The sequence below is a fragment of the Toxotes jaculatrix genome, chromosome 11, assembly GCF_017976425.1.
Source record: "Toxotes jaculatrix isolate fToxJac2 chromosome 11, fToxJac2.pri, whole genome shotgun sequence".
NCBI lineage: Eukaryota > Metazoa > Chordata > Actinopteri > Toxotidae > Toxotes > Toxotes jaculatrix.
The window spans coordinates 17,278,755-17,304,996 of record NC_054404.1 but is presented as its reverse complement, the minus strand read 5'-3'; the positions used below and the strand labels follow the sequence as shown (position 1 = coordinate 17,304,996).

At 42.4% G+C, this 26,242-nt stretch overlaps 1 protein-coding gene across 1 annotated transcript; it reads left to right on the top strand.

Moving 5' to 3' along the window:
- The first annotated feature begins 45 nt into the window (after nucleotides 1–45).
- Nucleotides 46–26,184, top strand: LOC121189403 (striatin-like). Its single transcript, XM_041049498.1, has 17 exons — nucleotides 46–382; nucleotides 12,273–12,376; nucleotides 14,763–14,836; nucleotides 17,123–17,201; nucleotides 18,004–18,162; nucleotides 18,316–18,451; nucleotides 18,549–18,714; nucleotides 19,656–19,766; nucleotides 21,135–21,278; nucleotides 21,410–21,546; nucleotides 22,204–22,379; nucleotides 22,983–23,030; nucleotides 23,124–23,245; nucleotides 23,341–23,508; nucleotides 23,611–23,751; nucleotides 24,019–24,207; nucleotides 24,584–26,184. Exons 1-17 carry the CDS (start codon nucleotides 170–172, stop codon nucleotides 24,751–24,753), a joined length of 2,337 nt encoding a protein of 778 aa, XP_040905432.1. The 5' UTR covers nucleotides 46–169; the 3' UTR covers nucleotides 24,754–26,184.
- The last annotated feature ends 58 nt before the right edge of the window (nucleotides 26,185–26,242 follow it).

Below are 26,242 nucleotides of genomic sequence, written 5' to 3'. Positions count from 1 at the left end.
TGACCGTGGTTGCTGACGTCACTCAATGACAGCTAGCTGTCAGAAAGTGAGTTCATTCCCCCGAGCCGAGGAGACGGAGCGCCGTCGATAGGTTTTTGCCCTTCCGTTCGTAACTAGCACCCCCTCGACTCAGCGAGACAACGGACAGACCTTTCCACCGAGCCCGGCCATGGACGAACAGGCGGGGCCCGGCGTGTTCTTCAACAACAATAACAACTCGGTTTTGCCCGGTGGTGGGAAAGGACCGCTGCCTGATGGCGACGCTGGGGAGGCGGCTAGGGCGCAGTACAGTATCCCGGGGATCTTGCACTTCCTGCAGCACGAATGGGCCCGTTTCGAAGTAGAGAGAGCACAATGGGAGGTGGAGCGGGCCGAATTACAGGTAAAAAACACCACATTTAGTGTACACAAGACCGCATATCAGTGGCACTACTAGGGCCTTTCTAGTAACTCGGGTTGAGTTTCTCTGTTTGATTGTTCTGGTTACCAGGTTAGCTTGTTAGCTTTAGCTCAGCAGCTAATGGAGCTGCAGCGCCCCCCCTGACCCGACTTCACGGCGGCTGTTTGCGACCTCCTTAATGACTGAAACCACTAAACTTGCTTGCTGCTCTGAGGAGTTAGAAAAAGCAATTTTCCTGTAGGTTTATACAAAACTGGTGTAATTACGCGAAAGTTATCGAAAGCTACCATCGCTAGCAGAGTTGTTTAAGTGTACTGGAAAAGCGTTTTGTAGAAATACAAATCGGCTAACGTCACCTGCCTACTTATAGCTAAATGTATAGCACCCCGCCTTGTTTTTTAGTGCACTTAATGTCTAAACCTGGAAAAAATGTGACTTGGAGTAAAGGTAGTAGTTTTCTTTAATTTTTTGAAATCTTGAGAGTTGTCAGTGATAACCGACAGCACACACCACAGAAGAGACTTTGGAGTCATTATGTCTTGTTTATGAATCTTACCCTAAGCTAGCTGCTATGTCACTGCCACTCCTGAAGAGAAAATCAAAAATGCAGTCGTGTCTGTGGCAAAAGTCACATTGCTCTTAATTGCTCTTATTAAGTGGTCCACTCTTTTGTGGCCGTTTGGCCAAATAACTCAAATGTTCGTGTGTTTTTAAGACGTAAGAAGGTAGCAGGTTTACAGGTTGTGACCTACAATTTTTAAAGGGGAAAACAGACAAAAATTGGGACACTTAATGTTCAGTTTGCTTAAACTAGTTAATGTCTTGGCAACTACCCAAGTTCACTGTGAAATCCTTGTTTTGTTGTGGTTTCAAGTCTTTGCTTTTTTGGTTCAGTAGAGGAATGCTTAATAATATTTGAAGCCCCATGACTTGTATGTTTGTGACTTTAACTGATCATAAATTGTATAAGAAATTGTCATCTCCAGCCTACATGATCTACTTTTAACACTTTAACTATCTACAGTAGGGAAAATAACTTTGGATACCATGTGCCAGACTGTTCCTTTAATCCAGATTTTGAGTAGGCATTGTTACGGCTTATTTCTGTTTAACATTTTCTTCTACTGTTTGGAAGAAAATTTATTTATTTATTTATTTTCCATCATTTTGACCCAGTCATGGGGCCGCTGTTGTTGGATCACAGACAGGAGCCAACACTGACTTTTGGGGTTTGGCAGCAGGCTGCTCTATGGACTGACTGACCTCAGCTAACAAAGAGATGAGAGGGAGACACAGCATTGTTTTTAGATTGGTGACGTATACATGACCAGTGTAGTAAGGCTTTGACTCATCAGCCTCATGCAGCGCTTTCAGTCCGGCCCGTGTATTAAGCTTCCTGTCTGCTGTCATGAAGCAAGCTTATCAGCGAAGTAGCAGCAACTGTGGCAAAGCACTGTGAGGTTGCTAAATGGCTTGTTGGGTGGTTTGTTTGTGGCGGCAAAATTGTGCGCGCTCAATTTGAGTTCTTGTATTTACTGCATCTCACCATAAACATGAGGCTGGTGTGTGTTTTGAATATCATTTGATCTCCAGTAGACAGTTAATTCTTGCTTACTCATAATTGTATTCTAATCACTTTTTCTTTCTGTGTAAGTGCTGCACAGTATGAGAACAATAATGAAGGATCAAGTATTGAAAAACATTGAAAATCCAAATGGGATGTAACCTTGTTGTGCCCTTGAGGGATATGTACATATTTCATATTACCAATATATACAGTATTTTTACCTGTAGAGGGTTTTGGTGGATTTATGTTAGGTGAAAGGACCACTGTGAAATAAATTCACTGAAATGAACACAAATAGACACCTATGAATAAACCTGCAGTGTGCATAGATCCTTAGTGGTGTTTGTCATCATGTCCACTTGCATGTGTTTTCATTACAGAGTCAAAACAGACATATTAATCTTGCGTGCTTTAAGAAGGTGAAATGCATTATTTCAGATAACAGCCCTTTGAGTGTACACAAAGCGATTACACAACCCAGTGAATGCTCAGTCCCCTCCCAGTATTTTTTTTTTCTTGTTGGTTGTGCAGACATTGAATGGAAAACAGTTGAAGCTGTGTCTTATGTCTCTGTTTGGGAGGAAGGCGAACCCCAGGACTTGTAGGAATGTCATCCAGCCAGCCTGTTAGGTCATGCTCAGAGCCACTCCTCACTAATGGAGCAGTACAGAAACTGTACTGTATATGCCTGACTTGTCCTTCTGATGTGCTGTGTCTGTGTAATGCATAGGATGCTGTCATTCATGATTAGACTCCAGTTGAGTGGTCATTGACAGTCAATTGATTGACTCAATCAATCTGATTTGCTTAGCGAGTGATAGGTTACAGCTCTGGTCAGTCCGTCGTATGTTATCTCGGTAATTAATGTAACTAAGGCTCCAACTAACAATTATTTCATTATTAGTTAATCAGTTCATTCTTCATTCTTTAAATTGTCAAAAGAAAATAGTGAAAATAGCCTTTACACATCTTCACATGGTTAGTTATGTGTGACAGTCCAAAAAAGATGAAAGAGATTAAAGATACTCTGTCTGCAGAAAAACCACAGAACAAATAAATTTCTGACATTTTTGCTCAATAAATGGCTTCAGCAATCAGTTGTGGGCTGCAACTATTTTCATTATCAAAGGAGTAATAGCTTGTTCTGTAAAAAGCTATGCTGAAAAATGTCCATCACTTCTTGTCAGAGAAAACCAGAAAATGTCCAAATTTCAGAGGCTGAAAGCAGAGACTGCGATTTCTGTTTAAAAAAAACAACTGTACAATCACTATCAAAATAGTTATTGATTAGTTTCCTATTGAGCACTTGAACAGTGGTTTGACTAATCATTTGAGGTCTCAGACTAACTTTATTTTGGCATGGAAACTAGACGATGGCTTAGCCCCAGGCGAGTGTATTTATTTTTAATTTGCAATGTAAACACAGCATGCTGCCACTGACTTTAAAACACTGTTTTTTTTGACATTGTGAAGTTTCACTATTATCTGTTAGATGTTATCAGTGCAATTGCATGACATAATAATAGCATGATGTTTATGTTTTACAATATTCAGTTGTCCAAATGATTTCTTGCAAATTGACATGTGTTTTGGCTTTACACGTCTGCAGAGATTTAGGAATTAATACATAATAGTAGAGGACAGTATGTCGTATTCAACGAAATCGCTTCTCTTAGAAGCAGCCTTATTTGACAGTGTCGTATTTGGTCTTTTGTTGTCACCCTGCTGCACTGATTAGCACAGATCCTTTCTGAGTCTGATGACTGAGATTGAGTCGAGTTACGCCCTGCACAGGCCAGGCAGGGCTCCAGTGTGCTTCATCAGCCCTCCAGTTATGGGGAAATCCCTGCTCCACAGGGTATCTCCTTGCCAGAAGTATCTGTCAGCAGCCAGAATTTGACACCAGGAGAAGGTTGAAGGTGACTCAGGGTGTAAGGTGGCTTCATGTGGGTGCAGACGGAAATGTGGTCCCACTTTCTACACTGGATAGAGGCTTTTCTTGTATTTCTAAAGGGAAAAAAGCTTTTAACAGGAACAAGATTATGTGGCTCATATTATTCGATTACTTCTCCCCCTGTCTAACTGTGGAGCATCTTTGAATTAGCCTGCCCCTGTTAGATGACTTATTGCTGTGATCTCATGTTTACTTTCACTAATGGCAAAGCCTGAGGCATATTTCTCTCAAGGGTGCAGCCATAGGAAGGACTGAACCATGCACAAACATACACATACTGTGGCATTCAGAAATTCAGAAATGGGAGTCACCGCCATTCCTCAGCCGATACTACATCAACCCCCAAGCTGCAGTTATTTTTGCCCTCTCAGTGTGCGCCTGAGAGTGGGAAAGCACAAAAAAGAAAAATCAGAGCACACGCTTCCTCTCCAAAAATATAAGTACTGGTTACTCAGTATTGTTGCTCTCAGATATTGACAAAGACATTTAAAGCTCCACAGATGTTAAAACAAAAAAAACAGTTCACACAGACACTAATGCTGCACAACAGCTCACATCCTTTCTCGTGTAACCAGGGTGTACAGTACACCACAAAGAGTCAGCCCCATCCTGAGTTACTGGTTGAAGACAGACTGTGGTAATGTTCAACTGAAGCAGCACAGAAACAGTCACTGCAGCTCATATCGAGTATTCACTGTGTACAGATAATAGTAAGTAGCTGAAAATGGTTTGTGTTTTTCCTGTGAGAGATCCTGGAGGGAGCCTTGTTTATTAACTAAAACCTGGTCCTCTGAGCTTTGCTCCACTGTCCCCGTTGGACTCGCACCAGAGCCTTTCTCTGGGCTGTAGAGCTGCTTTGTCGGCCTGTTAATTCCCCCTTCTCCTTCCTCCATTCACACTTACAGCCTTCGTCTGTCTACGTGGGTGTGCGGGACAGCTGCCTGGGCAAAGTTGCCTGCTTCCCCCAGTTTTACAGTAAATCTGAGGTCACTGGTCTGTCAGAGTTGTAAATTGGTGTACTCATCAGATCAAACTGTTGTTTGGTCTGGTGTTATTCACACTTTTTGATGGCACAACCGTGTTTTCTTGCTTTAAAGTAAATGACAAGAGAGCAATATATTTTTCCATACCAGTACAGTTACTCTGTATACATCTATGACTACATATAGTATTTGATTTTACAGTGCAACTTATTTCTTTCAAGGTTATAACAATGGATTTTTTTAACTGGATACACACTGTTTGACACTTAAGACAGAAGAACTAATGTCTAGTGGACCCTGTGCACTGATGAATGGATCATGTGTTTGTTCAGCACTGTGTCATCGTCGTTGTTGTTCAACATTTATGTAAAAAATCTAAAAATAAAATAACAGAGGCTGCTTGGGCTGAATTTTGTAATATGGTTCACACACATCTATTTTTAGTTGCAAATGCGAGTGAAACACTCTCACTTTCGGACCCTGATACAGCAAGGGACCGTTTCATTTAGAAAAACCATATGTCAGCATCATACTGACTTTGTTTGTTTACAGTATGGGAGAATCGGCCCAGCTTATATGATTTTATTCTGCACCTTTATCTGCATCATATGTTCAGAAGGAATTTTCTTATTCTTTCTTGTCAGAATCAACAACAGAACATCAGTGTTCTCCATTCTGAAGATTTCATGATCACTTCTGTTCCTCTGGTAAAAAAAAAAGAAAAGAAACTTCTTCTCACAGAGTTTTTTTTTTAAAGAATATTTATTCAGTCACCTGAAGCTAAAAAGTGAAGGCAGAGTCCTGTTTGACAGGCCTGATATGCTAGAGAGACAGGACAGGCCAGGGGGCACCAGCTGCCGCCTTGCTGGCTCTCGTGGTGGCTGACGGCCTTTTTTTGGAAGAAAATGTGTCTCTGTCTGAGCCTGTTCTATTTCTCTGAGTTCATATTCTGAAATAGAGCACTTTACTAGCTCTGTGTGAGATTCTGGCCCACATCAGTGTAATTTCAGTTTCTTAATAAACTACGCAAATGCACATTGTTGCTGGGAGGAAGGACGTTTTGCACCAAATGCAGACAAACTTACTGCTTTTTATAACATCAGATGTTTCATTCTTATGCATTATTTTTCTTCCATCTGCAGCGCAACTTTACTCTCTAGATTGTCAAGCTGGTGTTTCAGCTTGGTTCTGCCAGGACCACTCCTTACAGTCACATAACCCATTTGTCAGAGAAAATGCTGATGTTGAAAAACGTAGCTCTGTGCCTCCATATGTGAGTGTGTGCATGTGCACCATGTAATATTAATGCAGAAACATGGGATGCAGCACCCTTGTCCTCCAGAAGCCCAACATAGTGCCTTTGTTTTCACCCCATGTAAGGTAGCACTGCAGTGTCAACTTGATGTGAGCTGTGTGACAGCAGAGTGTAAAATGAAGCTCAAGTGGAAACTCGTGATGAGGTGAAAACAACAAATCTGCATTTCTGTGAAAACTGAAGAGAAGAGAGAAGATGTCTCTGAGGAATCTCTGGTAGTATAAGATTTTTCTTTTTGTCTTACGGGTTTTGTAAGGCAGAGGTGAAAGGCAGAGCTTAGCTCATTCCGGATAACTGAGCAGAAATCTTTATTAAATCGCGGTTTGAGCAGCTCACTGTCTCACCCTGACCCTCAGAACAGTCCTGAATCTGTGCCCACGTACATGAGCAGCGTGGATCGATTTGCAGCGTCTGCATTTGAAGGACTGAGTTCCAGCCATGATCAGAATCCTCTGTATTTCGCAATGCTACTCACTGCTCCTAGAACAATGGATTAAACCAGGCAGTTTGTGTGATACCCACGCCCGACAGTCAGTCAGTCAGATGGTTGTGTAATATGTGTAACATACAATCAGTGTGGAGCCTTTTCACAGAGGCTTTTATAAGGCAGAATGTGGTTGTGGAAAGGCAACCAGTTTTAGTGTAAACACTTAAATTATCCTCACCCACTTGAGCAGAGAAGGAGGTGAAGAGACAGCTGGGTGTGAAACTGCGGTTGGTACTTACTGAAGTTCCTTTGAAAGAGGAAGAGGATGATCCACCTGAACTCAACCTTAATTTTTACAGATCAGTCATCATAGTCACAATCAGCTCGTTGCACTAAGGGTGACTGAAATTATGTTAAATGTTATCTGAGACAGGATAGATTTGTCATCATCAGAAATATTGCACTACCATTTTTACTGTGGTTGATGTTCCTTTAATGTCTCTTGATAAATGTGATCATTGCAGGCAATATTATAAATCAGTGAGCAGGTGTACTATATGGCAGTATTTGATTGTATGATTTTTTTTAAACTTTGATCTGTCAGGTATTTTACTTGCTGGATTTTCCCAAAAATGTATCTGTATGAATTTGTGATCCTCAATAATGGCTTTAGACGGTGTTACAATTTATTAGAGTCTTACGTATATTTATAGAGTTTGAGCCCAAGCCATTAGAGCTACAAGCACTGTCAGTACTGCTAGTTACTCTCATAGTGGGCAACCATCAGTTTTAACAGACTTTAGCAAATTAAACATTTATGCTGTTAACTCTGGTCCAAGTTGTATTGATTTAATTATTCATATATACTAGAAATGATTGTTTTATACTGCTTGGAAGTACTGAAAAAATGTGAGGATAATAAATAATTCCAGGTCCATCATACTTTCACACTTTGGGTGATATGACTATGAAAACGTATCGAATTTCCTTCAGTCACTTAAAACGTCTTGACTCTAACTTAATATAATAACTTGGGGAACCCTGCAGAAACCCTGAAATCTACACATTATTTGTTAACAGTTTCTCCACTGATTTAGCTCATGTTATATATCAATATTGTATTTATAAAATGACATTAGCTGTGATTGAGTATTTTATCCATACCACCCACCTCCTCAAATAATGCTCTCCAAAAAACCTGTGGTTCAGACAGATCAAACAGAAAAGCATCAATCTTTTGACACTGCTTCACTGTCTGTATTTAGTATGTCGAAGTATGAGCGAGGCTACCTTTGAGTGCTTTCATGAACTTTATTTCATTCTGTTTAATGAATAGATCAATCAGTTAAATCTATAGGAAACAAATGAAATTGGACCTGGGCAGTCTACACAACATTATAATTATATTATTATGACAGTTAAGAGCAAAACCATATGTTTGCATTCTTGCTTATAAAGATCGTGAATTTATCCGACCACAGACTGAAGCTCTTTAAAATGAATTTTTATGAGGAACTGTAATTTTCAGAATCATGAGTGTATACATTTATCAGTGGTAATGGCTGACAGATGTTGGTGTTTTATCCTGTAAGTGGCCAATAATATTTATGTTAAAAGCTACCTGAAGTGAGCTCTTTCAGCCAGAAAGTGGTTATGTTGATCTGTGGTGAAGATACACAGCTGTAGCCGTGTTACAGCAGTCCCCCCAGCACCTCAGCCTTGCTTCTGTTGTTTTGCTGCCTTTCTTTTTTTTCTGTTGCTTCTAGTGTAATGGCATGTGTGGAATGTACTTGGCTAGTTATCAGGTCGGCCATCGTGGTGCTCATTGGTTTGCGGTAACTGTGAGAGTGAACCCGGTGTTCACTGAAAGAAAGGTTGTTTGCATTGTAAATGTGGGATTTACACCAGTTCCCTTCCCTTCTTCAGCTCTGACCACGGTCGAAGGGACAGCGTGCGCGTGTGCGTGACCATTTTGTTTGTGTGTGTGTGTGTATGTGTAAGCCCTGAGGTTGTATGAGTATCCGCTCAATTTCTTTTTCAAATGGAGTGAGCTCAGTCTTGCCTCTGAGACGTACTGGATTTTTCACAGTGTTCACTCTGTCTAGATTAAATGGCCTCATTGTGTTGTAGATGTCTTCAGCGATGATGCAGAACAAGTCTGGAAGAAAACATGTCTGGAATTCACAAATCTCAGACTTTAAGGTCTGGTCTGTGTATAAATAGCAGGGGTATCGTTTATAGTCATCGTACATTCATTGACTGAAAATTTAAGTTGACAAGCCTGAACTCTTTTCCTCTTGTCCCTGCTGCGTCGTAAGACACTGCCAACGATGTGTGGTTAAATAGTCTGCATGTTAAGTTTGTTATTGTCGTCTCTAAAGATGAAGAAATTAAACTGTTTCCTTGCTTCGATTTAAATTGGTAGTGCAGCAAACAAATTCAGCTAACTTAACTGACATCAACCTAAATAATGCAGAGAAGTAACATAATATTTGTATCTCTTTAATACCAAACATCATTGGAAAGAGCTAATATATATATATGTTAGTGCAGTTTTATGTTTCTGTCTTGTATGACCTGAAGCTGCAGTCAGTCCATTTTTTCTCATTTTACTTTTTATCAAATAAAAGTAGAAAATTAAACTAGGCTTGACTAAATGCCAAAGCAGAAGAGACTGTGACCAACTCCCTTACCTTATCTTACCAGAATTTAGCCAGTGGCTGGAGTTTATTTTCCTCCCTAGCCTCCTTCTTCCTCCTTTTCCTGTCTCTGAAAGGTCCTGCGCTCTTAGATGGATGCCCCATTCTACATGTCTCTCACTCAGACAGACTAAGGAGCCCTTATCCAGCAGCCCAATAATGCAGTCAGTGTGAGTCCGGGAATTAAATGCTTCCTGTGTCTCTTTATGGCCCAAGTTGACTCATTGCATTCCTCCCAAGGTTAATGTTTGATGGAGGAGAGAGGAGGAGAGATGGTGAGCCAGAGATTCACAGAGCGGCATTCTTCTCTATCTCTGGCACCGCAGGACGCCAGGGGTCCCTGGGCCAGTGCTTCATGTGGATAAGGAAGTGAATGGTTGCTCACTATCTCAATCAACACAGACGTACAGTTTTCATCTACAGTTAAAAATGAGTCAGTGTTCAATCTCCTTTTGTTGACGTGAGATCCTATACTGAGTGCATTCAAAATGACAACCTATCAGGCCGTTCTTACTCTTTGTCATTGTTTTGGATGTGAAATTCTCGAAGCAGGGCTTTACTGTGTGGCCATGCTTAAATTCTCATTGTGGAAATAAGTGGGATCTTTTCCCTGTTTAAAAAAAAAAAAAAGAAGGAGACATTTAATAGAAAATGTTAGCCTAATGAGGTATTTCTAGGCTCTGCGGCCCTGTTGCATGTGACACCGTTGCAGTGCCCTGAGGCTGTGGTCCTCACTGATATTTGGATTGGAGTCACTTTAGCAAGAGTAAGTTATTTTTGGAGCCGCGCAGTCTGGCCCAATTCAAACACTGATCATTTTCCATATGCAGTATTTTCCCTAATGCCTTATTTGTGCCCCTCTATGTGCCTCCTCTCCCATCCTCTGAAGACAGCACAAAGTGATCCTTGCTTTATTGAATGTAAGCAAAGTTATTCATTAGTTATCATGTACACCACTTTTTTTCCTGTCATATCCTGAAACCTCCTTTTTAATCTACCTATCAGGACACGTCATCATTGTCAGCAGGTAAAAAATTAATTGCCTTCTCACTCTCTTCTCTGATTACTGGGGCTTTGCTGGTATTTTTTTTTTTTTGTTGTTGCTCCATGTTACTGTAACTGAGCTTATAAATGCACCAGAGGGCTTTTTTGTGAAGTTTAACTTGTTTTTGTTCTCTGTGTTAACGCTCAATGATGCTGGCTCACGGATGTGGAATGTCAGACGCATACTAAACGTTGTTAACATTGTTGTCAATCCTGACTGCATTAGTATAGATCCAGCTGGGGGGTAGATGCACATTAAGCAGGATGAATAAGGAACTGGAGACTGTGTAGATTTAATAGGTAGGTGATGTATGTGCTGTGCTGGCCCACCTTTCAAGAGCATCAGTTGTTGGCATCTACGCAGACTGCTAGCATGTGACTGGTGCCAACTAAACTTGGTCCTGGACCAGTACCCTAAATCCTGAGGACACTCAAACTGTAGCAGGCAGGTTGCGATGAGTTCCTCTGCGGAGAACTGTGGAGGGTAAGAAATGCTGTTATTAATACAAGGCAGATTGAAGTGCTGTCGTGACTCATTGTTGCAGGCAGCAGCAGCGCTGCTTGCTATCCGTGTGAAACTGTGATCCAGCCCACTCAAACTCGCACCATCCTCTGCATGTAGAGTGAAAGGCAGGGAATCAAGTCAATATTCATTCCCTTTTAAGATGTTAACTCGTGGTTTCACAATTTGAGTCATTCCCAAGAGAAATTTTCTTTTTTGAAGTTCGACATGCGCAGTTTGACTTGTGACTTTTCTTTATCCTTGGATATGGAACCACCGTCTTGCCACCGTTCTTCTGTGGTTCACTGTTTAAGGACTTTGTTTGCCATTTGCGTTAATCCAAAATATCCAGTTACTCTGTCATCTTCTTCTAACCACAGAGTGGCACTTAAGTCCACCTCTTATGTTCATCGTCTTGCTGGTAATTTTCAACAATTGAGATGGACTCTGAGAGAGGGTGTAATTTTGATAAAGTGCTGAAATGGAAACAACAGCGTGTTTATCCTCCATTCTGTAAACAACACAGCCTTTAGAGAGCTTAGCAGCCTCTGCAGCCGTTTGGCAGTCTTCACCTCACTGTAACCCTTAAAATACTGGACGGCCTGTGTGGACAGAGCTTGTTTTAATTGAGAAATGTAAAAAATTATGAAAATTAAAAAAAAAAAAATTCATTAAAAAATTTCCATGAACTGTAATCACACCCAGGTAACGTCACTCAAGGTTAATGCTAGCCGTGTCTAAAGCTGATTCACAGATTTTTTTCCTACCAGCTACCAGGCTGTGGCTAAATCTAATCAGCGATAATGGAGAAAATAATACCAGATGAAATATAGATTTTTTCTTTTTCGCCATATGTTAATATGACACATTTTTGCTTAGTGTGTGATCTTCTCTGCACTCTATACAGCACTGTGAGCTGGCCTCTACTGCTCTCATTACTAGCGAGCATGTGTGCGCACACGCGCATGTATATGTGTGTGGTACTCAGCAATGTAATGTAATGTAATGCTGACTCAGACTGAGTGCGTCAACAGCTGCTGCCCGTTACTGAAGAGAGACAGTGGTGTGGAGAGGGAAGGGATTTCTAGAGGAGGGTGGGGGACGGTTGATGTGCGGGAGAGTGAGTAGGTTAGATTAAAATAGAATAGTACAGATTGGCTTTTTATTTCCCATCATGCCACGCACATTGATTTGACATCGTCCTATTTCAGTCTCGACAGAAGTAGTTGTCTTTTAAGTTAAGTCTTTGTTGCAAGCTAGTTGAAAAATAAGATGCCAAAACACCGGAAACATTGCCTCTATTTATAAAAGCAGCTACTGTATGCCTCTTCCTACTTTAAAATGTGACCTGACAATCCTATTTTTGTTTTTTGTTTTTCAGGCCCAAATCGCTTTCCTGCAGGGGGAGAGGAAAGGCCAGGAGAATTTGAAGAAGGACCTTGTGAGGAGGATCAAAATGCTGGAGTACGCGCTGAAGCAAGAGAGGTGAGTGTCTTTACCGCCCACTTCTGCTTCAGCCCACCCACAACACACAAAAATACCTCAGCTAGTCTCCAGCGCAACAACTGCAGTGATTCCATGTTTCGCATGCTCCTAAAAATAAAGTCCTGCCTCTGAGAAATACAGAGAAGGAGAACGTGGCATGAGATTCCGACTAGTCAATAAATCGACATCTAGTGTGCCTGCACAGAGCTAGCTTACTCCAGAGTGCAGCGCTCTGCACATCTCTACTACAAGATTTTTTTTTTGATAATTTGTAAAAGGATTGCTAGTGTTTTAAAAGAATTTCCAGTGTACTCTTCTTGTGCATATTCCGTGCGCACCAGACCGATGCCTCAGCTGGTGTCAGCAGAGGCACTAATGGAGTGAGAGAGCCAGAGAGATTCCCCCGAGTCCAGCTGGTGTGATGTCTCTGGACGAGAACATGTGTTGGCAGGAAGGCTTTGTTTGCTGTCGGATGCTGATGACTCTGCCCCATCCTTGGTGGAAGGACGGGACGGCAAAGGAGGAGAGAGAAATCCTCTCTCCATCCAAGACGAGGTCACCGTCGCAGCTTGTTTTCTTCAGCAAACGAGAAGAATTTCATTGTTCTCATTGTCGTGTTCACTGGCCCGTCGCCATCACACTAAAGTTCCCTGTGGTAGTGGTGGTGACACACTTTGCATTTGCCTTCCTCCTTGACACATGGCTGCACCCTGCAACAGAGATATACTGGTGATTTGAACACGTCCCTGCTAACGCTGCTTTAAGCCATCGAGCGTATCATTCAGACACACTCTGACACAGGTGCTCTCTGCAAAACTGAACAAATAATCCTTATTTATTTTAGATACATTGTATCTAAGTGTGTATGTACAAGTATTTATGACAGGTGTTTCTCTCAGCGTAGCTCAGGATTTATTATTAAATTGTAAATCCAGGATATGGCAACCTGGGACTTAATTATGTTCTGTGTACACAGTTTTCCTGTGTAATGAGGGATTATTACCGACATTTCAGGTGTGTTCCCTGTCAGTTTTACCTCTAAATGAAGTGGTGTGTTTGTTTACAACCTTACTGATCATCTGACAGCTTGGGTTTCGTGCCCAGTAAGAGTTAAGTTGTAATAAAGCAGAATTATACTTAGAACTTCAGTCATATTATTGGATGTAGCTCACATTTTTGACCGTTCCTGTGCGTGTGTGGAATTTTGTGAGTGGAAAGCAAAGCATTTCTGAAATTGGCGCAGACAATCAGAAAAGTCCTCCCTGGGTAAGTAAAGGTTGAGTAGAAAAATGAAAACTGGGATGAGTTAAGAAATGAAAGTGGATGCAGGTATCTTAATTTTAGCTGTGAGCTGGGAGATTGTCAAGGCTAATTAGAGCCTTAACACAGCTGAGTTAGACAGGTGTCAAAATAGGTTAGTGCTCTGTTGTTCCTGCAGTCAGCTCAGAGGTGAGCTAAATTCTCCTACCTGTTCTCTGCGAGGAACCTCGTCATTTGGTAGTATGTATGGAATCGCCCTCTGGCTGTTTATAATGTATATTTATCTGCTTTTTCCCACTGAGATCACCGTGGACCCTGCCTCAGGAGCAACACTTAACCCAGAATTACTACCACTTTCCCCGGTTGCTAAGCAACAGGTCATGTCTCCGAGGGTATCTGAAAGCAATATCAGAAATGGCTTTCTGAATGTAGGATGTACCCAATTTAAAATGAATTTGATTTTGATGGGGGTTGCTGCCTCGGTATCACGAAGGGGGTAGCGTGGTGGAGGCTGTGTCTAAAAAGGTGTGAGAGCTCTCCTTGTATTGACTCTTTTATCACTGTTATGGATCTGTGTGCAGCCACTGGAAGAAAAAGCATCTCAGAATTGCCAAGGTGGAAACAGATAAAAGCCAACATTATTGTTTTTCACGTCTTTTTTTTTTTTTTTTTTTTTTAATTGATAATGCCAGGCAAACTGTAATCACAAACTAACAAATTAAATAATTGAAGTTTTTGTTTTACGTGTGTGAAGAGTCTAATGATACAAGTTTATTGCTTGTATTTCAATTTGATGAACATTTGCTACCACAGCTACAATGATTGGTCAATTAATAGAAATTTAAACAGTATGTGTAAAAAATGATTACCAGTTGCAGCTGTGTTTTTGTATAAAGATACATCTGCAATCTAAAAAAAAAATCCTTTTAATGTTGTGATATTGATTTCAACCATGCAGCCCTACAGCTCTACATACAAGTGAATGTGCCCAACATGATAGTGTGTTTGAAGCAGAAGAGCAAGTTGCTTATACAGACGCTGCACATAATGAGTCGTCTTCGTGGACCTTTTCGATCAGCCCTGTTTGCTTATTTGTCTGAATCCTTCTGTTTGTCTTTACTTCCAGAGCAAAGTACCACAAGTTAAAATATGGGACAGAGTTAAATCAAGGTGACATGAAGCCTCCGAGCTACGACTCTGGTAAGTCTATGGAGGCTCAAACGGCCAACTCCACCTCTTCATACTAAATCACCGTGATAGTTGAGTTCACATACCTCAAGTGACAGGACTGTTACGCATGCGAAGGCTGCATTCGTGTTGAATCTTGTTTGCTTCGATAGACTTCTTCACCGTGTCCTTTCCTAAATGCTGAAAGAACACCATTGTTGTTACAGATGTACTATACAAATAATGAGCTGCTTGAAGAGTCATTGAATAAAAAATGTGATCAAATTGCTTTAAAATCATGTAGACTGGGGGCATTTGTCACCTTTTCATTTGCCTCTTGTGGTATCTATCCATGCAGATAGGTGTGGTTTTATTTGTCCAAGTTATGGTGTATTTACCTTGGATATTTTTGTCTCCACCCAAATACAATGTTTGCGAACTGAATTTCAAAAGAAAATCAACTGAACTGTTTCCAGAAACAGTGTCTCTGTTATTCTCTATGATCCACAGAGCTGTCAGCAGTTTCTAAAGGGACCAATTCTTCTGTAGAAAGCAGTTCCAAAGAAAGCTGTTGATCCAGAATAACAGGCACATTGTTTCCCGAGTGAAATATTATTGAATTTTATCAGTGTAAAACAGTTAGTCAGGCGACAGAAAATGAATTATTTCACCTATTCTTCCAAGTAAAAGTGCCAAAACTTACCTGCTTCCAGCCTCTCAGTTGTGAGAAATTGCTGCTTTTCTTTTTCGTATGTGGTAATAAACTGAATTTCTCTGGTTTTTCCAGTTTATGGACATCACATTGAACCATAGGAAAGCAATTTCACCTCTTTTCTGATGATTTACAGACCCAGCAGCTAATTGGGTCTGTAGTTTTAATTCTGTGCGCTCCCCAAATAAAATCTCATTCTGAACAATCTGATTCACACTGTGAAAGCTCCCAGTGAAAAAAAATTACCATCACCACAAACAACTAAGTCCATTTAAGCCCTGAGGGTTCTGGACAAGAGTTCTTAAGATCTTAGAAATGTGGAAAAAACCCAGGAAAATAAAAAACTCTCTGCATGACTCAATACCACTAGAGATAAGTAAAAAAAATGCCCAATTAATGAGGCTTAAACTACTTTATCCATCTAAACTGTCACTCTTTAGTTTTCACCCTTTCCATTACAGTGCCTTGTTTTACCCCGGTATCACTCCTGTATGAGCGCACTACATGTTTCATGTTGTGTTATTGTAGTTTAATTGGCCTCTCATGTTCAAGTCCTCCACCATCATTAAGTCAGATTGTGATATTTCCTCTCCTCTCTCCTCATCTCTATTCATGAGGGCTGTTCAAAGCGCCCGAGCCCTTGAAGTGTTGATGAATGAGGGGAGGTGAGGGGGAGAGGTGTTAGGTGGAGGGCCTGGAAGCGGGGAGACGAGGAGTGGGAGGTGTTGCTCGTATGGTGGCGCACCTGCCCGCTCCTCACCCTTCTGAATTAGGCATGACCCACTTTTTGAGGCACCCTCGTCTTTCTGCCCCGCCAAATCAACCGCTCGACGCACACACACACATACTCACCCCATCTAAATCTTATTAACACGTCTCTCTGCCCCATGCAAAATTCCCAGCTGACTCGCGAGCGGGGTGCTGACGTTGTTGGATATCAAAGTGAGCTTTGAATCCCATCATTGTTTGTTTTGTCAGAACTGTAGACAGTCATAAAGAGTGTGTGTTGTTCTGGATGCTGCAGGCACAGACACACGTCGTTGCTCTTTCTAGTATGTCATGGGACGCGGCTGGAGCAGAATCCAGCCATTTTGAAGGTGTCGGAATGCATCATTAAATATCAAATGTCTGGTTTTAGCATCAAGAACAAGCCGCTGCTAATTAGTTTCAAATCTCTTCTCTCTTGCTATTGCTAGTGTTGTTGTGCACACAGTTTTATTAGGGCAATAATTGCCTATTGGGATGTAAATATTTGGACTGAGGCCAGTTATTAAAGTTACACATGTTTACAGGTAGTTACTCAGCTCTAAATCCAACCATGAACTACAGTAAAAGATGTATGGAGTGAATATACTGATAGTGCTTGTGGGCGCAGCTGTTGCAAAAATGTTTATTTCACCGGCACAATTTAAAGAGAAGCCGTATCCTCCTCTATTTAGCTCTAATCCACCAATGTTGACTTACTGATAGCAACTAAACGCTGGATGTGTGGAGTTGCCAGGATGCTGCGATGCAGGAATGTTCTGGTCCTGTTTACAGAGCGGAAATAATGTCAGAGGCTGTGCTGTTTGTGGAGCCCTGATTTGTGTCCTTCCCTTCTCCTCCAGATGAGGCCAATGAGAACGAGACCTCTGGGTCACTCAACAATCAGCTGTCCTGGAAACAAGGCCGGCAGCTCCTCAGACAGTAAGTGGACATGTTTTTATCCCTCTCTGACAGCCTTCAACCCAGAAAACAAAACCAATGCATTAAAATGAACTGTACTGAAATGCCAGGGTGTTGACAGGCCCCTGGTTACGGGTAGTATAGTCACTTGTCTCAGACTAACAGGTTTTATGAGCTGTGTCAGCAGGCCCCAAAAAAAAGTGTGGGAAAGAGCTCCCTCACATGGGCTGCAGCAGTCATTACCTACTTTGTGTTTTCTTTTTTTTTTCTCCTGCGGTGTACCCAGTGGGCTCAGGAAAGTGTGGTTATCATATCATCCTACTCTCCAGTCAGTCTCTGTAAATAAACGGGGCTCCAGCCTTTGTCCCAGACGCCATCAGGCAGCTTCGCACATGATCTGCCCCAACATGCCGGCTGATGAGGCGGCCAATTTATTCCTGACTCTGTGTCAAGGGACAGATCAATGATGTGCTAAGACACCCCTCCCATTTCAGTCAGTCACCCACTCAAATTGCTAGAGCTCCTTCTGCATCCCTACATGGTAGGTGTAATATTTGATGAGCTGAGCTGATACTGTTAACTAGACCACTGCCAGAGGACATGACACTATTCACAGTAACAAGTAATTGACTCTTCCTCGTCTTTGACTCCATTGACGTCTTACAATAAAAGTAATGCAATGATTTAATTGTCCTTTGCAGCATTACTAAACACTTGCACAGGGCCTCAGTATGTTTCTGCACTTTTTCACCACGCAAATTACTCTTTATATTTCTGATTAAAACAAATACAACCAGGTTCAAGTTCATTTACCTTGTTCCAGGTACCTACAAGAAGTGGGCTACACAGACACTATCTTAGACGTGAAGTCACAGAGGGTCCGAGCACTACTGGGACTTGCTGGAGATGGAGCTGGGAGGACAGGTGAACGGAGCAGTACCGAGCCTTTGGTCAATGGGACAGACACAAAGGGCGCCAGAGGGTGAGTATGCTCTTCTCAGGATGCTTATAGACTGCACAAGGTGGAAATAATCATCTGAAGGTGGAAACAAAAAGCTTTTGTGTTTGTGCTTTTAAAAGTAAACATCCCAAGAACAGTTACACATTGAGTGCATGCATCATTGTTCCTCAACAGGAAAGCTGAGCTCTCTGACACGAGTGCTGTACTGGAGGCCTTCAAGTTCATTGAGAATGCAGCTGCTGAGTTCAGCGATGAAGATGAAGAAGAGGATAGCGAGGGCAAGGACAGGACTCATGTGGAATCCAGGACAGTAAGAAAACAGTCTGCCCTCACCTACTGCACTCACACAAAGTTAATTCAAAGTTGTCCTTGTACTACTAATAATGGCCCTCTATGTTTTCGCCCAGATCTTGAGAAAGAAGCCGCCATCATCGTCGTCGTTGCCCGCCAGCATGGACACCACTGAGGACCCCGACACAGAGGAGGCACTGAAGGGCTTTGACTTCCTGTCCAGCTCTGACGAGATGGACACCTCGCCGGAGTCCAGAGGCACCGGGGACGGCACAGACTGGGGTAAGTCTTGGATCGGTCAAGGACAGAGTATGAAGCGCAGAGTTGGAATTGGATGAAAAGTATGTAGACGCTACAGATACAGTTATAGTACATACAGTATCAGAATGTTTATTTATTTTCTCTTGCATAATGATGAGCTTGTTTTTTGATCTACAAATACAATATATAAGTTTCAGAGGCACTGAAGTTTGTTATTTACTTTATCATGTAATACTATAATTTTCCTGTTTCTCTAAATTTGACTTTTCATAGTTTGGTGACTGTTCATGGAGTACTCGTCATTCATATATCATGCTGTGGTCATAAATCATGATGTTTGGAGTTTCTCTGTTTAACCCATAGTTTGTGATCTCTTCCACTGTGTGTTCCCATAGCCAGCCTGTGACCACAATGTCTCTACCACTCCTGTGTGTCGTCAAGTCAACCTGATTCCCTTTGAGTCTCTTAGACTAAAGCCAGAAAACAAAGGGGGTTTAATGTCATGCTGAGGTGTATCTTAGTATTTGAGTTTGAGTATTTGAGTCATGCGTATACAACAGTTTGATGATCACAAAGATTTCACGGCGAGGATTCAATGATTCGATTTTTTTCATGACTCAAAATCCAAATGTTCAAATGAAAGAATTCACCACATGGTATTAACTTCCCTCTTACCGCTCTCACCTTTTCCAGTGGAAAAGAAATCCCCTTAAGTTTAAACCAGATGGCTGTGAATGCTTCTCCCAGTTAAAATGAGTCTAATATCACTGAGGTGGTAATAATGTTCACTTAAAGAGAAGATGCTCATCTCAGGTCCTAAAGCCTACAACTCTCCTTGAGGCTTGAGAAACCTCCAGGAGAGTAGGAGTCTGAGAGAGGTCTCCACCCTGCCAGGCCACTCGGGCCTCGACCAGGGCAGTTCCTCAACAGCCTCTCGGTCTGGTTTTGTTCCCCCTGTGTAGAGAAGGACGAGCAAGGTCCCATTTCTGAGGCCTGGGACGTGGACCCGGGCCTGATAACCAAACTCAAGGAGCAGTACAAAAAGGAGCGCAAGGGGAAAAAGGGGGTGAAGAGTAAGTCCTGTCAGGCGTTGCCGCCTCCCTCCCTCCTACTCCTCTCTCTGTAGAGCCTGACTTTCAGCCAAAAGGCCTCAGATCAAAAACAAAACATCTTCACTGTTTTTCTCTCATCTCCTTCTCGAGCTGCTCCCTCTTATGCCTCTGCCCTCTTGTCTGTCATTTCATACTCATTGTTTCCTGTTTTCTACTGCAATGTACTGTCTGCAGTATGAAATCTGTCACCATTACTGTCCTACCCGAACAAACTCTTAATGCTTGATGCATGTTTTTCTGTCCCGTTGAAATGTTTTACTTTGTATTCACGTCATCCTGTCCACACTGTCTGATACCAAAAGATTCATGTGAAAGTCGGTCGTGATGACTCGTCCATCTGTGTCCCATCTGGACCAGCACTAGTCTACACAGTCATCTGTTTCCTACGTCGGTATCTTCTCCAGTCATAATAACATAATTATCACCATCTTCATCCTCATCTGTCAGCCATGTTGATACTACAGTAATAAGTATTTTGCTGCAGTTGTAAATTGATGGCAATTAAAAGCTTTTTCAGTGACTCGGTGAAGTGACTCAGCTGAATACTACTGCTCTCAGAATAACAGCCCACTTCAGACTCATTCAGTAGCTGAGAGCTCTTAGATTTTACATTTATGAGGCCCAAACTCTGCATTGCTGCTGTTTTATTTATTTATTTATTTATTTATTTAATGTGATTGAGTCATGATATCAACAACTCAGTTCATCTCACTTTCTTCTTTTTTTACACCTCGCTTCCTCCTCCTCCTCTGGCTTCATCTATTTTGGTTTCCACATGCTGGACCGGTGCCTTATCACTTTTGTGGGTGTGTGGAGGAGATCTTCAGGAGATCTGTTTGGGGTGTTTCTCAGGCAGTTGAGCCTTCCGTGTATTGTATTTCTTTGCACCGGGGGTTCACATTTTTATTCTGAGGGTCCACAAGTTAAAATGCTTGCAATAAATATATAAACAGCCATAATTTGCTAAGTTCATAGTTCTGCCGGGGCTGAGACGTCACAGAATCCAGCACCAGATCTTAAATCACTCCCTCCACACAGCCCACACTAAGAGATAAATGTGCTTCAACACTTTTTCTACTTTTTCAACTTATTTAATAAGGACTCTGCTGCTGACTTCCCTTCATTATCTCTTCTTTTTACATACTACATTAATTTACTTTCTTCCCTTTCAGTGCTGCTTTCCTTCCATATTCATCCTGTGTTCTCTTTTTCAGCTTGTACTCACAATTTTTTTATTCTTTTCACACTTTTTGCTTCTTTTTTTTTTCCTACTCCAGTCTCCATCACTGTATCTGTTTGGTAACACTGTTGACCTGACTCCTTAAATAGGGCCAAACCGGTCCAAGCTGCAGGACATGCTGGCTAACCTGAGAGATGCAGAGGACCTGTCCCACATGCAGCCTCCATCCACGCCCCAGTCCCGGCCCAACGCGGTCCGCTTCAACGAGCACGATGGAAACCGGACCGATGAAGGTGCTCCAGCAAAACAATACGAGCAGATTGTACCATTAACGTGTTCACTTTTTGTTAGACTGGCTTAAATTCCCTTCACCCCTTGTGAACTGTGGTTGTGCATTTATTTGTTTATTTGTTCTTTCCCCCAGTCGAGGCGCTGACCTTCCCGCCCACCTCAGGGAAGTCGTTCATTATGGGCACAGACGAGGCCATGGAGAGCGAGCTGGGCCTGGGGGAGCTGGCTGGACTCACCGTGGCCAACGAGGCCGACAGTCTGGCATACGATGTGAGTAGGAAGAGGCAGAATGGATTTTTAAAGCCATTTCTCGGGGCGGGGAGACTATTTTTGCTCGTGTTATCTGTTGGAGAAACAACCATCCCACCTTCCTCCTCTAATCCACAACAGATTTACCACACTCACATCATATGCTGAAAACTTGCCATTCGTGTCTGAAACTGCTATTTTTATAGACCGTGTCACAGGAAGCTGCTTTGAAAGTAGTACTCGAGGACATCAGTTATTTTTTGACATCATATTAACAACAGTAATGTCAAAGTCACATAAAAATACACCTGAGTAGGTTGTAGCGCGCTTTTTGAAACCAGGCTTTGAAACCTGTGATGGCAGGCTTTTACATTGAAAATTGTGAAAGGATCAAAACACAGAATTAGAAAAAATGAAGAAATGGCATCAGATGAAAGTCATTTAAAAATCCAGCTGACTGCACCCCAAAATTACAGAAAAATGAAACCACTTTGGGGTTTTTAATCTCACTTTTCCCAACATTTTTTGTCCATAAGTATTTGACTGTTTTGTCACTTGTGAAATTAAACAAAAAAACTTCAAAACTGTTTTAACTGTAGCTCAGTTCAGCACAACTGAGTACATGTAATGAAGCTGTTTAGTTGGTTGTTGAGTTCTGATGAGGTGCCCTCTCCTCAGATCGGCAACAATAAGGATGCCATGAGAAAAACGTGGAACCCCAAATTCACTCTGCGGAGCCATTTCGATGGGATTCGTGCTCTGGTCTTCCACCCTGTGGAGCCCGTCCTGGTCACCGCCTCAGAGGACCACACTCTCAAGATGTGGAACCTGCAAAAGACCGCTCCTGCCAAAAAGTGAGATTATTTTGACCCACAACACCTCTGAACATGTTTAAAACACACTCTTCCACTCCAACAGACTGATTTTATATAGACTTCTGCTGTTAGTTTCATTTATGCTTCTCAAAAGGAGCAAAAAGAACAATATTAGATTTACTTCTGTGTCAGTTAGCTGTCCAATCGTCCCTCATCTGCTCTGTTAGAGACACTAATACAGTGTAGTGTGTGTGTGTGGTGTGTGTAGTAGTATCAGTTTCTCTGTACCTGAAGCAGATGAGTGAGCATCAGTAGAAAGAAAAGCTTTGTTGTGGTTACAGTCCCATAAGTATTAAAGCTCAGGTTTGTCGCTGCAGGTTCACACGTTTCTTCATGAAACTGTCCCCATGTGACAAACAACTGACAACGCACTCCTCCACGAGACTCATTACATCACGTCTCAACTCTGCAGCCCACACACAGTCTGTGGTGTTGGGTTTATTTTTAGAGGCTGAAGTCATTGTAATGTGATGTGAAAGTAACGATAAAACAGCAACTAATGGATCGTTGGCCCAGCAGCAAACTGTCTGTCTGTCTGTCTGTCTTGTATGTTAGATTAATGAACACGCTCTTTGCCCACAGGAGTACATCTTTAGATGTGGAACCGATCTACACTTTCAGGGCCCACAGGTAAAAACACTGCACATGAATGAAAACATTTCCTGTTTCACTGTTGGTTTAATGGCAGGACGTTTTTATAATTCATCATTATTCAAACCACAGGGGGGCTGTACTGAGCGTGGTGATGAGCAGTACCGGGGAGCAGTGTTTCAGCGGAGGGGTTGACGGTACCATTCAGTGCTGGAACACCCCCAATCCCAACATCGACCCCTACGACTCCTACGGTAGCTATTTAATGTCATGTGCTTAGTTTTTGTGCATCTGAGTGTTTTCAGATCGAACCGACTGACTTTGGTTTGTCTTGTGTTTTCTGTGACAGACGCATCAGTGCTGCGCGGAGCGTTGAGTGGACACACTGACTCAGTTTGGGGTTTGGTCTACAGCAGCGCACACCAGCGCCTCCTCTCCTGTTCCGCAGACGGGACCGTGAGACTGTGGGACGCCAACACCACCTCCCCCGCCCTTGCAGTATTCAACGAAAACAAAAGTACTGACTTGATTCATGTATCATGATTTTTCATTTCTCTAAATGTTTGTTTTTTTTTAATGATTAGTGGAACTTAAATTTCTCTGCTATTCTCTCTGCTAGAGCTTGGAGTTCCCTCCTCTGTAGACCTGGTGAGCAGTGAACCAGCCCACCTGGTCACATCCTTCACAAACGGGCAGATCGGCCTCTTCAACATGGAGACCCGCCAGCTGGTCCTCAGTCTGGAGTCCAATTTGGAGCCAGGTAGGTTTTAGAGCTGTGGACCACTAACAATGGTTAGTGGATAGCAGCATTTAGACCTCTGATCAGTGAAATTCTCCACATTCAAGTATAACACCTGTTGAATACAGCCGTTACAGTTAACGTTAAGCCAAAGTTAACCTGTTAACCTGACATCAATACATAGAATATAATATCTCCACAGTTAAGATGTTAGTTTATGATGATTCCTTCCGGTAAGTCTGCCTTCCTGCTGTGTGCGGTCTCACATGCTCTTCTGTTTTTAACCAGGCACCCCCTGTCAGATCAATAAGGTCCTCAGCCACCCGACTCTTCCCATCACCATCACAGCGCAGGAGGACAGACACATCAAGTTCTTTGACAACAATAGCGGGAAGCTGATTCACTCCATGGTGGCTCACCTGGAGGCTGTCACCAGCTTAGCTGTAGATCCTAATGGTCTTTATCTCATGTCAGGCAGTAAGTACCTCTTAACCAGTGGCTCCTTGTGCTGTTTCCAACACAACTTCTTCCTCTTTACACATTAGTTCATTGATAGATGTTGACAGTTCAATCTTAGATCCACCCAGCCATTGTTGTCTCAAATACCACAAACTACCACTGTTTTACACATAAAAGTACAACTATTCCCACTTTGTGAGTCTGAAGAAGGGTTTTCCCAGACTCCATATTGCCACCACATGTACCTCAAAGGCCTGTTTCCAGGATTCAAGGAGAAATATGCTTATGCTCACAGTTATTTGTTGCTCTTCCTGAGGATATCACAATAAGTTAAATTCTGGAATCGCTGTTCCCCCTTGTGCCACTCACTTGTAACCACTCAACTCCTCCACAGGTCATGACTGCTCTATCCGTTTGTGGAACATGGAGAGTAAAACCTGCATCCAGGAGTTCACGGCTCACAGAAAGAAGTTTGAGGAGTCGATCCACGATGTGGCGTTTCATCCGTCTAAATGCTACATCGCCAGCGCCGGCGCAGACGCCCTCGCAAAGGTGTTTGTATGACGCGGAGCTGCGTCTCTCCCTGCAGCCCCGCTCTCTGACTCAACCTCCCGTGATCAGGGACCAATAGAGACACCGCAGGGGAAGGACCTTCAGACATGGGTCCAGTCCCACCTCACACAGCCCACTGGTTTCCTGTCGGACTGGCAGACTATGTAGCCGCTAGCCTCAAACGGGCCATGACTCTCCATAGAAAGGGTCGGCAGGGAGGCCAGTCAGGAGGAGAACTGCTCTCTAGTCCCCCATCTACCATCCAGGCAGGCCTGGGTGTGACCGGCTACAGCGCCCCCCGCAGACAGACTAAAACTTAACCTCCGTAGCTAGGAGGCTCAGGACAAGTGTTAAAGAGTGTGGAGTGGAGAAAATGAGGTTTCAAGCCGGCCTTCTGCCCCTTTGACTTCACGCTCACCCCAAAAATCCCTCAGGCCCTCGGCCTTCCCTCTCAGACAAACCAAGGTCCGGGCCCTTTACTCCAAGTCAGGTTTTGTGTTGTGTCGTTCCAGAAATGTGGGGTACTGAAGGCTTGCTGGAGCCGTCGTGGAAGCCCCTCACTTCTTCTCTGCTTCCCAGACTGACTCTGCTTGCTGGCCTGCCTTTATTTTCCTTTTTAAAACACGTATTGACAAATGTGCCTTTGCTTTCAAAAGGTCTTGAAATTGTTATTTTAACAAACTCGTTTTGGGGAACAGGGAGGGAGGGGACGGCGGAGGAATGGAGCTGGTTGTCACAAAGTTGTCGATTTTAACATGGGATGTAAAATTACAAATGCTTATAATAAACAAAATATATATTCAGTCTTAAAATTTACTGTGCAGCGTGAGTTTGAGTGCTCCTTTTTGATAAGTGTGGTTGGAGAATCAATTTTGTGCATTTCAAGGCAAAGCTGGTAGATACAGACCATTAAATATAATGCCTGTTTGTTAGATTCAAGTAACTGTACACTTCAGAAGTAAGATTACAACCATATGTGTCCAAAGTAAACCATCTTGGTTATATAATTACAATTCAAACTTGGTTCTAGATGTCCATTTTAGGAATAACTAAATGATTTTGGCCAGTTTGCTCTTGTTTGAATTGAATGGCTTGTACTGTATGTAGTTTTCCCCAATTGTGTGGACATGCCTGATTACAGTGTGATGTATCATGTCCAGATCTTTACAGTAGTCCAGTGTTTAGCAGGAAATTAGTGCAGTACTGTAGGACTATTTGAAATAATGAGTTAACCATCCAACACTGAGGGAAAGAGAAATGTCCTGCAAATTCCAGTTCATTGAAAACTGTGTGAGGAGGAAACGATCCTGGGTGAAAAGAAAAAAAAACAACAAATCAATCAAGATGTTGTACGTGTAGAGTACAGCTTCAAATGAGCCATTTTCTCAGTCACTGGTTTGTATATGAAAGTATGTTCAAAATAAAACCTGCTGTAAAATGTTACCTGGGCTCTGATGTCGCTCATTTGACGATCGTGAAAGCTGTTTGCAACTTGCAGAAA